Source organism: Siphateles boraxobius, unplaced genomic scaffold (genome assembly GCF_051911475.1).
Source record: "Siphateles boraxobius isolate OS27281-9 unplaced genomic scaffold, OSU_SipBor_1 31, whole genome shotgun sequence".
In the NCBI taxonomy this organism is placed as follows: Eukaryota; Metazoa; Chordata; class Actinopteri; order Cypriniformes; family Leuciscidae; genus Siphateles; species Siphateles boraxobius.
In genome coordinates, this window is record NW_027508931.1 from 4,391,837 (window position 1) to 4,404,675 (window position 12,839).

At 42.4% G+C, this 12,839-nt stretch overlaps 1 protein-coding gene across 1 annotated transcript in view; it reads right to left on the reverse strand.

Moving 5' to 3' along the window:
- The window catches only part of lrriq1 (leucine-rich repeats and IQ motif containing 1), a 32,485-nt gene extending 24,050 nt beyond the window's left edge, over positions 1-8,435 (reverse strand). Inside the window, 6 exon segments of the mRNA XM_077193406.1 lie at positions 6,437-6,508; positions 6,605-6,822; positions 6,995-7,088; positions 7,418-7,518; positions 7,636-7,747; positions 8,100-8,435. Coding sequence (XP_077049521.1) covers positions 6,437-6,508; positions 6,605-6,822; positions 6,995-7,088; positions 7,418-7,518; positions 7,636-7,747; positions 8,100-8,210 — 708 coding nt within the window. The 5' untranslated portion in view covers positions 8,211-8,435.
- Positions 8,436-12,839: the final 4,404 nt, after the last annotated feature.

Genomic DNA, 12,839 nt, shown 5'->3' on the forward strand with positions numbered 1-12,839 from the left:
TTTCAAACTGAAACCAATCAGTTGTGAGCAATTAAAGTGACACATGTCTTACACAAAAAAGAAGAGTCACTCCTCCAGTTTCTCTTGCTCCAAATTAAAGGTTGCTACATATAAATAGCTCAACACAACAAATGTTTCATATGATTTCTCCAAATTCAACTGAAAGTGCAACTTTTAATGACTTCTGCGGTCTCAAAATTATTCAACCCCTTCATGGCAAGCATCTTTAGTACTTAGTAGAACACCCTTTTGCTGTTATGACCTGCTGCAATAACCAGATATATAACCAGACACCAGCTTCAGGCAGCGTTTTTGAGGAATCTTAGCCCATTCCTCATGAGCAATGGCCTCCAGTTCAGTAATATTCTTGGGTTTGGGTGCTGCAACTGCCTTCTTCAAATCCCACCAAAGATTTTCTATGGGGTTCAAGTCAGGTGACTATGATGGCCACTGTAGCATCTTCCAGAACATCTTCTGCAACCAAGCCTTGCTGGATTTGAGGTATGCTTAGGATCATTGTCCTGTTGGAAGGTCCAATGAAGCCCAAGCTTCAGCGTCCTCACTGATGGCACGACGTTTTCTCCAAGGATTTCCTGATACTTCAATGAATCCATCTTGCCTTCCACACGCTGCAGGTAACCAGTGCCAGAGGATGCAAAGCAGCCCCAGAGGTCAACCAGACACAGGAACACTTCCCATACCACCCAATGTACTTCCATTGTAAGAAGAAAGGAATCCACACAAATATTAGACTATGAACTGCTTCGTCACCATATTGAGCTGGGCTATGTTTCTCAAAAGCACCTTAAGCCTAAGTAGATCGTAGAGCCATTGCCACCAGTGGTCTCTTCAACTTAGCTCACTATGCTTTTGAGAAATGCAGCCTTGGATTATGACATCACTGTTCCCGTTGAGACACGGTGGGAACGCTCTGCGTGATTGTGTCGTGAAGCATGTGTATAATCAGTCCAATGGAAGAGCGAGACATCATAGGCGGGGGACGTCATAGACCAGGAAGCTATAAAGCACACCAGAAAACAGACCGCGACAGCTTCTGTGCCTTCAGCAAGCGATCTGTGTATTCTGTCCTTGTCATATTTATTGTTGTCTGTCAAGTTGCAATATACATATATTATGGCAAAAGGGAGCAAGCAGCTTTGTGTTGTTCCCTGCCCACGTTATATCACTGGTAGGGACACACACATCAGCTTTTTGTTACTATTTGGGAGTGGAGCATGCCACAGTCAGTTCTCGAGTGGGCTGACTGTGAGCTTTGCGAGAAGCTGTCCGTGAGGACGCTCCGCTCCCGCCGGGCGTTCTTCGAGGAGGACAGTTCGGTTTGCGCTCCCCGTGCGGGTCCCGAGGTTGCCGAGGAACGGCGGCGACTCGCATTTTGGGACGGATCTGACAGCGGGGATTGGGACGGGCTCCGCCCTATCTCAGCTTTCACCTGTCAGATCCAGTGCTGGCGATTTCCAGTTCCGAGGAATTGGTATCGTTAGTGTTTTGTTTAGAAAAAAGAGAACAAAACAAATAAAGATATTAAGAAAAAGGCAGATGTTTGAGTTTTCAATAAATAAATAAATAAGTCAGCTCATAACTCTGTTGAATAAAGAGGAGCTTTACAAGCAGGTTTATCTAGTGCTGTTGCTAGTTAAATATTTACTGGCCAGCTGAACATTATGAGAGTGAAAATAAAAAGAGTTTATTAGATTAAATATATCTAAAAACAGAAAAACTCTGTATCACAGCCTCCTCGTCGGGGACTGCTGTTTTTCCCTATCTCCACACTGAGGTGGAGGTTTCTATTTTATGTGTTTAATTCCCAAACGTCTAACTATAGTAATGCTTTGGCTATTAAGTATCATGGTATGACAGTGCCTCGGGTTAAAGAAATGCTTGCGAGCTTTCTCTCTCCCGAGTCGGCGTCATCATTTTTAACCCAAACGTTACCCACCAGCCATTTTAAATAAATAAATTTTATTAGGCAGCGCTGGTGGGTAAACTATAAGGACATGGATGAATGTGAGGGGCGACTCTCTGAGGAGGGTCGCAGCACGGCCAGTTCGGTTGTTTTCCTGCTGGTGGCCACGGAGTGATATATATATACATATATATATATATTTATATATATATATATATATATATATATATACGTTTTTCTGATTTAAAAATAAAGAAAAATAAGATAAATTATGCTCCGCTCCGCTTAAAAAAAAAAGAGAAATAAACCATTCAGTGGCGTTCCAGAGGTTTCTTCCTCACCAAACTAATGTTCCCGAGACTGCTGGGCGGGACCAGTCTCGGTCTACTAAGCTCCTCGCAGCACAGAGTGTAAAATGAGCATCACCATTTGGGCTCCTCCACAATCGAGGGGGACCTGGGAGGCGGTAGCAGTCTAGCTAGTTAGAGATAAGCAAGATCTGAGGACTGTTTTATCTCTAAAATAACTTGGACAAAGAGGAAGCCCTGACGCCGAGGCTATCAGGCTTCTAAGGGTGGTCCCCTCCGGGGTTGGGATGGTTTTGAGAAATCGTTTCTCCTCGGCGCCCTCTGGGGTGCGACTCTCTGAGGAGGGTCGCAGCGCTGCCAGTTCGGTTTGCCTGCCGGTTCGCCGTTCAGGGCACCAAGGTATCAGTGTACCCAAACGATCCTCCGAGGGGGGTCGTAGAGCAGTCAGTTTGGTTTCCCTGCCGGTTAGCCGTTTCAGGGTGCCGAGGTGCCTGCTTTTTCCAATGATCCTCCGAGGAGGGTCGTAGGAACTAAGCTATTTAGAGGTAGGCAAGATCTGAGGATTATCGCCATCTCTAATAAAATTTAGACAGGAAGTCCTGTCGCAAAAAACGAGGCTATCAGGCTTCTGAGGGCTCCTCCGGGGCAGGGAAGGTTTTGAGAAATCGTTTCTCCTCGGCGCCCTCTGGGGTGCGACTCTCTGAGGAGGGTCGCAGCGCTGCCAGTTCGGTTGTTCCCTGCTGGTTCGCCGTTCAGGGCACCGAGGTGTCAGCGTCCCCATACGATCCTCCGAGGAGGGTCGTAGAACGGTCAGTTCGATTGTTCCCTGCCGGTTCGCCACTTCAGGGCACCGTAGTGACTGTTCAACCAAATCCAGAGGCCAGTCTTGAGAGACTGGTTCCCCTAGTAGAATTTCTGGCAGCGTGGAAACTACTGCCACATATTTCTCAGTGGGTCCTGCACACTATAGGAAAGGGTTCAGAATTCGGTTCTTGTCCACCCAGATTTCTAAGGGTCCTCCCCACTGTGGTGGACCCCGAGCAGGCTTTGGTTATGGAGCAGGAAGTACTGACACTTCTGCAAAAGGAGCTGTAGAAGGGGTTCCTCCTCCCGGCAGACAGTCAGGGTTTTACAGCCATTACTTCATTGTTCCGAAAGAGGATGAGGGGTTGCGTCCTACTCTAGACCTGCGTCATTTAAACAGCAGGTTTCAGAATCTTAAGTTCAAAGTTTGCTTACGCTAAATATGTTTGTGTCACAGACTCAGTCCGAGAACTGGTTTGTCACAATTTACTTAAAGGACTCTTACTTATCTATCCATCCTCATCACGGGAGGTTCTTGAAATTTGCTTTCAGGGGTGAAGCATACCAGTATCGGGTTCTTCCATTCGGCCTAGGTTATCACCCCGCACCTTTACAATATGGGTGGATGCAGCTCTGGCTCCTCTGAGATTCCAGGGCATTCGCGTATTAAAATATATCGACGATTGGTTGATTTTAGCTCAGTCCGAGCTTTTGGCAGTTCAACATCGAGATGTCGTTCTGTCCCACATAAGGAGTTTGGGGTTGCGGCTCAACGCCAAAAAGTGTACTCCTCCCAGCTCAGAGGACCACTTTTCTAGGTGTAATATGGGATTTGACAACATGCAAGCACGGCTGTCTCCGGCACGTATTTCTGCGATTCTCAGCCGTACAGAATGTAAACTAAGTCAGTCATTCACTGCAAAACAGTCTCTGAGACTGTTGGGGCTCATGGTAGTTGCGTCCAACGTAGTTACTTTTGGCTTTCTGTACATGAGCCCCCTGCAGTGGTGGCTCGGGACCAAGGGGTTTTCTCCGAGGGGAAATCCGTTTTCGCATGATCAAGGTCACGCGGCCATGCCTTCGTGCCTAGGTCATGTGGAAGAAACCTCGGTTCCTCGCCCAGGGCCCAGTGCTGGGGGCTTCTTGTCGACGCGTCACGCTATCGACGGATGCTTCCCTCACTGGATGGGGGGCGGTCATGAGTGGCCGCTCGTTGAAAGGTCTTTGGTTGGGGCTCATGGCAGTTGTGTCCAACGTAGTTACTTTTGGTCTTCTGCACATGAGACCCCTGCAGTAGTGGCTCAGGACCAAAGGGTTTTCTCCGAGGGGAAATCAGTTTTCGCATGATCAAGGTCACGTGGCTATGCCTTCGTGCCTTGGTCATGTGGAAGAACCTTGGTTCCTCGCCCAGGCCCAGTGTTGGGGGCTTCTTGTCGACGCATAATGCTTTCGACGGATGCTTCCCTCACAAGTCGGGGGCAATCATGAGCGGTCGCTCGGCGAAGGGTCCGGACAACACACTGAGGGTCTCGTATATCAGAGCAGATATCCTGTTGAGGCAGGGGCTGTGGCCCGGGGAATTGAGACTTCACCCTGAGGTGGTGGAGCTTCTTAGGAAGAACTTCGGTCAACTCAAGTTGACCTTTCGCATCGTTTGTACAATGCATTACCCTTTGTGGTTCTCCCTCACGCATCCAGCTCCGCTTGGACTGGACGTGATGTATTAGGTGTGGTTGACGCTACACCTGTACGCATTCCCGATATCTTTGCTCCTGGGAGCTCTGGAGTTATGGATACTGTGGGCTCGGCCTCTGAGGGGGCCCAGCTCATAGATTCAGGTCTCTCGACCGAGGTCGTGGAGACCATACTCCAGTCCAGAGCTCCCTCCACAAGAAGACTAAATATGCATTGACATGGAAACTGTTCTCTGCCTGGTGCAGAGAACGCCTTCTGAATCTTGTTTCTGCCCTGTTGGTACAGTACTTGATTTCTGTAATGAATGTTTCTTTGCTGGGTTATCTCTGAGGAGAGATCCTTAATTTCGTCTTCTCCGTGGTACATGAGGCTGAGGCCTGCACGTACTTGGATTTGCACCTGGTTTGGTGGTAGTAATTCTTCACCCCCGGTCGGGTTGTATTTCTTAGTTCCCTACTAAATGTGCGGGTCATTCGTGCTCCAGGCCTTCTGCCCTCCACCTTTAATACCCCAGATCAGGAAAAACTTAATCTGTTATGCCCTTTCCGGGCTTTGGATGCGTATGTCCACAGAGCTGCTCAGTGGCGTATATCAGAACAATTATTTGTCTGCTTCGGGTAACTTAAGATAGGTTGCCCTGCATCTAAACAGATAATGAGCAAGTGGGTAGTTGAGGCTATCTCACTTGCTTATGAAGCAGCCGGACAGCATTCACCTATGGCTGTTCAGGCCCATTCTACAAGGAGTATGGCTGCCTCTAGGCTTTAATTTCGGGGGTTTCCCTTCAGGACATTTGTAATGCGGCAGGCTGGTCCTCACCACATACATTTGTCAGATTTTATGACCTAGACCTCTCCACTACCGGGGCTGGGCTGCTTGCTTCTTAGTGTGTGCAAGGACTTCACACAGAATGGGCATTTCTCATTATGGCGTAGTGGTTATAGGGTTCCCACCAAGTCTCAACGCAGCTCGAGTTCCCTTGAAAGGGAACGTCTCAGGTTACGTATGTAACCCTGGTTCCCTGAGAGGGAACGAGACGCTGCGTTCTCCTGCCATACTTCCTGCATGCCCAAATCGACTTGCTTCAGGCTTTTTCAGAAGCTGTCACGGTCTGTTTTCTGGTGTGCTTTATAGCTTCCTGGTCTATGACGTCACCTGCCTATGATGTCTCGCTCTTCCATTGGACTGATTATACACGTGCTTCACGATGCAATCACGCAGAGCGTTCCCACCGCGTCTCAACGCAGTGTCTCGTTCCTTCTCAGGGAACCTGGGTTACATACGTAACCTGAGACGTTTTCTGGAGAACTGCTTTATAGATTAAATAAACGAATTTAATAATTGATGATATTTACAACGGAACTGAATCAACACTGACCTGACATCAACTGAACAATGACACTGTTGTCGTTTAGAGCTGCTGTTCAGCTGAAATGAACTCTGTTTGCATCATTGAATTATTTATCTGTTATCACTATCAAAGCTACTTTGAAACAATCTGTATTAATAGTGCTATATAAATAAAGGTGACTTGACTCGACATACACTCAACAAATTGTCTCATTTGTGTGTTTTTACAACTCATTAAAAAATATTTATTTTTATATTACAAATACTGTATATGCATTTTTTTATTAACATTTTTTTGGCTTTTACCACATTTATTAAATAGCATCTTCAACAATTTTAGGCATATTAAACTCACCTGCTCTTTATCCAGCTGCAGTTGAAGATCTTCTGTGTGTTGAACTTCGTTTTTAATTCCAGCATTTTGAAACTGTTATTGGCATACGGAATTTAGATTTTGTTTTTCAATCAACTTTTCTCCTAATTTAAAAAAAGATTATTAAAAAGAAATGTTAGACAGTCCTACCAGAGTGGCCTCCTCTATCTTCCTCAGCTCCTTAAACTCCATCTGTCTTCTCCTCCTCCTCTCTTCTTCTTCTCTTTCCGAGTTCAAATGCAGCAGTCTTTCTACCTCCTGTGCAGCTAATTTCTGCTCCTCTTCCTCTTTGAGTCTTTTCTCTAATTCTCTCCACTCAAGACTAAGTTGCAATTCAATCTTAGTGAATGTATCACGCTCACTTACATCTAAAAACAGAGTAAAGGTATAATGCAGTGAATATAAAGAGGTTAATAAGCAATCTACAAAACCATTGAAGAGGTGTATGCAGATTTAACAGCAGTGTAACAGTTTTTTTACTAGTGTGTTAATAAACTTAAAATACAAGCCCATCTAACCACATCATTACAAAAAATTTACCTTCCATCCATGCCACATATGAAATCTCCTGCTGGGCATTCTGTGGCTCAACGTCTTTTAGAAGTCCAATTTGTTCCTCTAATTCAGAGATTATCTGACAAATACATGTGCATTTTTATAATATTCATGAACTAACAAAATACGATCTATGCAATACATCATCTGATGTATATTTGTACATCATCAGTATGCTGCATGTCTGAGGATAAACAAGGGTAATTTCTGAGAATTTACATCCTAAATTCATATTGACTGAACACAAACAAAACTGGGATATGTAACAGATCATTTGCTACTGTGAGGGACAAACTGAATTAAAGGTTAAGTTAAGGACAAAACACAGACACTCCTTTCCTCTGCGATTACTCAGATGGGATAATAATCACATTTCCATTTAACCATAAACAAATAACCATGACTCACTTTCTCTTTCCACTTTAAGGGGTCTTCTATAAAATCTGAAGCTGGCTCAGTTGTAGGATTATCTTTGTGATTAAGGTTAGACTGCTCTTGGCTTGACAAATCTATGAGGAACCAGAATATGGAAAAACAATGCAATACCTCAAGTAAGCAGTCTATAATATAAAGTTTAAGCTGTTTTAATTCAGAATTTCAATCTTATCTTTTAAAATTACTCTCACCCTTTTCTTCAACATCTTCAAGGATTAATTGTTCAAAGGCATTCATTCGATTTCTTGAAGATTCAACATATGCGAGTACTGAGTCAGGCAACCTATCTTCTGCATGTAGCTTCTGTGAAAACAGGTTATTGACAGTGATGAAAGGACAGGTAGAGTAGCCTAAACGTACAGTACATCTTTTTGGATGAACTACGTGAATTATAAATTATATCTTCTTAATGTCACAAAAGTGGAATAGATTACCATATTCGACGAAAAATCTTATGTTTGTTTTAACCCATAATTGATTTGTTCACCAGTAACGATTAAATATAATATAAATTAAATATAACTTTAAATTATAAAATAAAGTTTTCATAATAAAGTGGGTTGTAATACAATGTTGGAAAGTCGACTAAGTTAAATTCAAAATAAATTAGAGGTTTAAGAACTGAATAACAAAATAAAATAAAAAAGCCACTTACATTTACATCCAAAACAGTAAAGATGTCATCTTCTGACTCTGAATAATTTTCAGAAGGATCTAGGTTCAATTTCATCAACTCCTCATCTATTGCCTGTTCGATGTTATCCATTAAGTCCCTATTGTATTTGATCGCGAAGCAACATCAAACGCGCAGATTTGAAGTTAAAGTAAACTATATCATTGTCAACTCTTAACAACAGCATACAGTACTAATAATGATGATAGAAAAGCATCTCGTAAGTATTAAACAAACACTTTATTTTCCTGACTAGGCTATGTGTTACACAGCACTTGTTCTCTGTTTTCCTCATGTTTGTAGTTTAGCGTCCACCGCAGTTGCTATGGACAACTAAGTACAGAGTGGCATGAGGGACAAACTTCATGAAGAGAACCCATCTAATATTGTGGGAATGCTTTTTAATTTAGTTGCTAAATTAAATTTAGCTGCTGTTACACAGCAGTTTGAGCTTCCACAAGATCAAATGAGGTTCATTCCCATGTGTTACGCTGTACGTTTGAGCTTCTGTAAGAACCAAGGAGGTTTGTTCTCAAGCATCAAGCAGGTTCGGTTGAGCTTTTTATGTTCGCTGATCAATGTTTGTAACGTTATGTGAGTAAAAAGTCTAAATTCCATCTGTTTGTCATACTAAGTGATCGTGTCTCTTCCGAAAAATTGGACTAAACCTCTCAATTCAGATGGATTCGTTTTTATAATCTTTTTATAAACTTTTTGAAGCGTCAAAGTTGTAGGCTAGTTGAAGTCGTAGCTGTCAATGGAGGGATAGAAATTGCTCAATTTCATTAAAAATATCTTCATTTGTGTCACGAAGATGAATGAAAGTTTTATGGGTTTGGAACAACATGAGGGTGAGCAATTAATGACAGACTTTTCCTTTAAAAGCAGGTCCTTTTGATTAATCAAGATGTTCTATGAACCATCTTTGGGGGGGTGGGGGGGAGTAAGTAGTAACATTAAAAAAACAGATTAACATCTAACTAAAATGTTTCATAAAAACGTACCATAATAAAAATATCAGATAAATTCTGATAATGTTCCTGTTAGCTGGGTCTAAAGGGTACTTTTGCAGGGTCTATTGACCAGACAAGTCATGACAGATTGTGTTTTTTTATTTACATTTATTCATTTGACATGCAGTTGTTTTTATCCAGAGCATTCAAATGCATATTATTCCCTAGAAACCAGACACATTTTGATCATATGTTCCTCTGAGTGGCTGTCGGAGTCTGCCTTTGAAGTCAAACCAACTGTCCGTGTTTCATCAGATCCCGGAGAAGCATTCACCATGTTCAATTGCTCAAAAAGGCCCCATCAGCAAGCCTTGTCCACCTTAATTAGCGAAGAGTGGCATCAACCCCTTTGTTAGTGGGCAATTGTCCGGAGCTTTTGTCTGAGAGTATGGAACCCAGACAGGGACTAGACAGGCAATGGCTGCAGATGTACACTGCAGATTAGGACAGTCAAAGCCTGCCCAGCTCCGAACAGAGCTCAAGTTTGGATAGTGTTCCTGTGTTTGTACTGTAAAGGGTTTTCTGTTACTGGTCATTGCTCTTCAAGCTAATTGTTTCCATTCATTCTTTCAGAGGGGGTGAGAGAGAAAGAACTTGTTGAATAAAAGGTGGCTTCAGCTCTGAGTTTCTATCTGTGACTGTAGATTATAGGCTACTATTATAAACCTCTTTGGTTAAGAGTTTAGGGTACTTTGATTTTTAATCAACTGTCAAATAACCCTTTCAAAGCCACCTCATTTTTAATTTTCTTGAGCTCAACCATCCAAAACACAAACTGTCAAGACACTCTCAACAGGTTCTTGATTAATTCTTGATCAATTTTGTAACTGCTTACCTACTAATCTTATCCTTTTTCTCTTTCTCTCTTCAGTTTAACAGTGTGAGCAGCTCTGTTCAGTTGAGAATACTTCTCTCCTCTTTTCTACTAAGCGACTGACAGACAGATTGAATGTATTATTCACATTGTAGGAGTTGTAAATTATACTTCAGTGGGCATGTTTATGCATAAATAGCCTATGCCCAGTCACAAAAACATTAAAGCTACCCTATATGACTTTTTATCACTTTTCCTTTTAACATTGTAAAGAGCTCACATATCGTCCAGTCACAATGGCTACTTTTGGCCTTCACAAACTTAATTGTTTTACTTCAATAAATGGTAGATATGCCCTATGATTCTAAACTCATTTGTGTTCTGCCCAGATGGATGCTGTCACACCCCACGACCTTATCATCTGCAGAGAGAAACTGCCACTACCATATTACACCAAAATTTACAACAATAAAAAGGAAAACATTTAAATTAAAGTGAGAACTGAAAACATAAAAACGAATTCAGAATATTTATAAAAACCCAAAAGCTTAAAAACATTATATAGGCCTATATTTGTAAGTTCTTTGTGTGTTCACTGTAGTTCAATTCACTTAGCTTGGTTTGTTTGGTCTGGACCAAAAAGTCCGCTTAGCGAACTTTAGATTGGCATTTTTTGACACCGAACCTAAAGGCCTAGGGCAGGGGTAGGCAAGTTCGGTCCTAGAGAGCCGCTGTCCTGCAGAGTTTGGCTCCAACACTGAAAAAAACCTCTCCTGCCTATAGCCTTAGTAATCCTGAAGACATTGATTAGCTTGTTCAGGTGTGTTTGATTAGGGTTGGAACTAAATTCTGCAGGACAGCGGCTCTCTAGGACCGAACTTGCCTACCCCTAGGTTAAAACAAACCCTGGTGCGATTGATCTGTTAGTGCGGTTCATTTGAAGTGTGAACGCTGCCATCCAAACCCTGGTGCACACCAACCGCTGAAAAGATGGGTCTCAGTCCGCTTCAAAACTAAATCTGGTGTGGTTCGAATTAAATATGAATACAACACAGACCAAAGGCATGAATAAACCAAAACACAGGACATGATGTCAGAAGATGCGACCCTTAGAAGGACAGAAAGCTCATTCATGCCAGGTTTTTTCCCTCTGCGATGTTGCCGGTACAGGCATCAGAACCTCTTTACGCAGCATATCTTTGTTTGTGTGTGACGGAGGGATTCTTGGCTCTGATTTGACTCCTTAACAAATTTTATAAGCTCTTCACGAGTTCTCAGCTGGTAATACCATCATATGTAGTCTACGCATATACAACGGGCGCGTTTAGCCCAGCACACAGCATTGTTTTGGATGTTCGGTAAGTTCCGTCATGAAATGTATGTAACAAAAGCTGACCAATTAGATTGTGAACAAATTCCTATGCCTAGTTCGTTGTAATGTCAACCTGAGCGCTAAGAAGACCTGGTGTAACGTAAGAACTACGGAAGCAATTGCAAGTAACAATATTTATTGGAAAGCTCAGAACACAGTCCACAGACAGGCAAGGTTGAAAACTCAGTACACGATTCACAGACAGGCAGGTAAGTGGCGCAGGGACTCGATGGTCAGATGGATACAGTGCAGGTGAAGTGAGGTGAGGTGACGATCAACAAGACGAATCCAGAACATCCACAGGGAACAGACAGGAACAACGAAGGATACTGGAACGTAGAGGGATCAAACACCGGACATCACAAACAACGATCTGACAATGGAGATGAGAAATGGGTGAGATTAAATAGACCGGGATGATAGACTGCAGCTGGTGATGAGTGATTACTGAATGAGCTCTGATGAGCAGCCACGCCCCTCTAATCAGCACACACACATATGTAACAACAGAAACACGAGACATGAATGAGACATAGGATTTACCCACCGTGACACCTGGGGCCTGTACAATGGTGGTAGTTGAACAAACTCAGGGTTACAGGATTAGTTTTGAGTTGACAAAACCAAACCAATCCAACCAGGCTTTGTTGGTACCTTGATGCTGATCATGAACTTTCTCTTCGGTTTTGATCCTGAGTTTGGGTGTGACATCATTAGCGAACAGCCAATGCAGTTCACTTCTCACCTCTGCAGAATATTACGAGATTGAAAAATATTAAGAATTTAAACAAATTTACACAGCTAGAAGAAAATAGCTGTCTATGAAAGAGGACAACTAAAAGAAAAAGTATTGCTATATCAGTGCAGCTAAAAGTTGTGAAGTTACAGTTGATAAAGGTAGAGAGAGATTTGAACATTTGAGCTCACATGTAGTCATTTTCAGCATTTTATAGCTTTATCTATTGATTCTAAAGCATATTTATATTAGCCTACTTAATTTAATTTAAACTGTACGTAATAATAATTGATAAACTAAAATTGCACATGTGTGGTCGATAAAGGGTATGATAAATAATATCTAAATCATACAAAATTATTCTAAATAAGCATCACTAAAAGCCAGACGATTTTGTCTTTAAAAATAATTTGCTATGTAGTGACCTTTAATTTGGAGTAGAAACTGGTGGAGTGACTTTATCGCATCAGACATGTCACTTTGCTCACAGCTGATTGGTCCAAGTTCGGTTTACAACCTCTTACCTGGAACATAACCTGCCCTGGACCAGGTTAGCCGTGGAGCGTTAGTTACTATGGCAATGAACACTGCTAAAAGCCAAACCACTTTCATGGTGCCTAAAACCCAGGGTTGACGCAAACTAAACTGAAACATATAGGACTAGCCACCTAAACCGGTTTCATGGTATAGCGTCCAGGACTAAAGGCTTTTTTTATTATTTGTCTGGAACAAACAAACCAAGCGACAGACCAAACTAACCTGGTACAGGGCAGGTTATGTTCCAGGT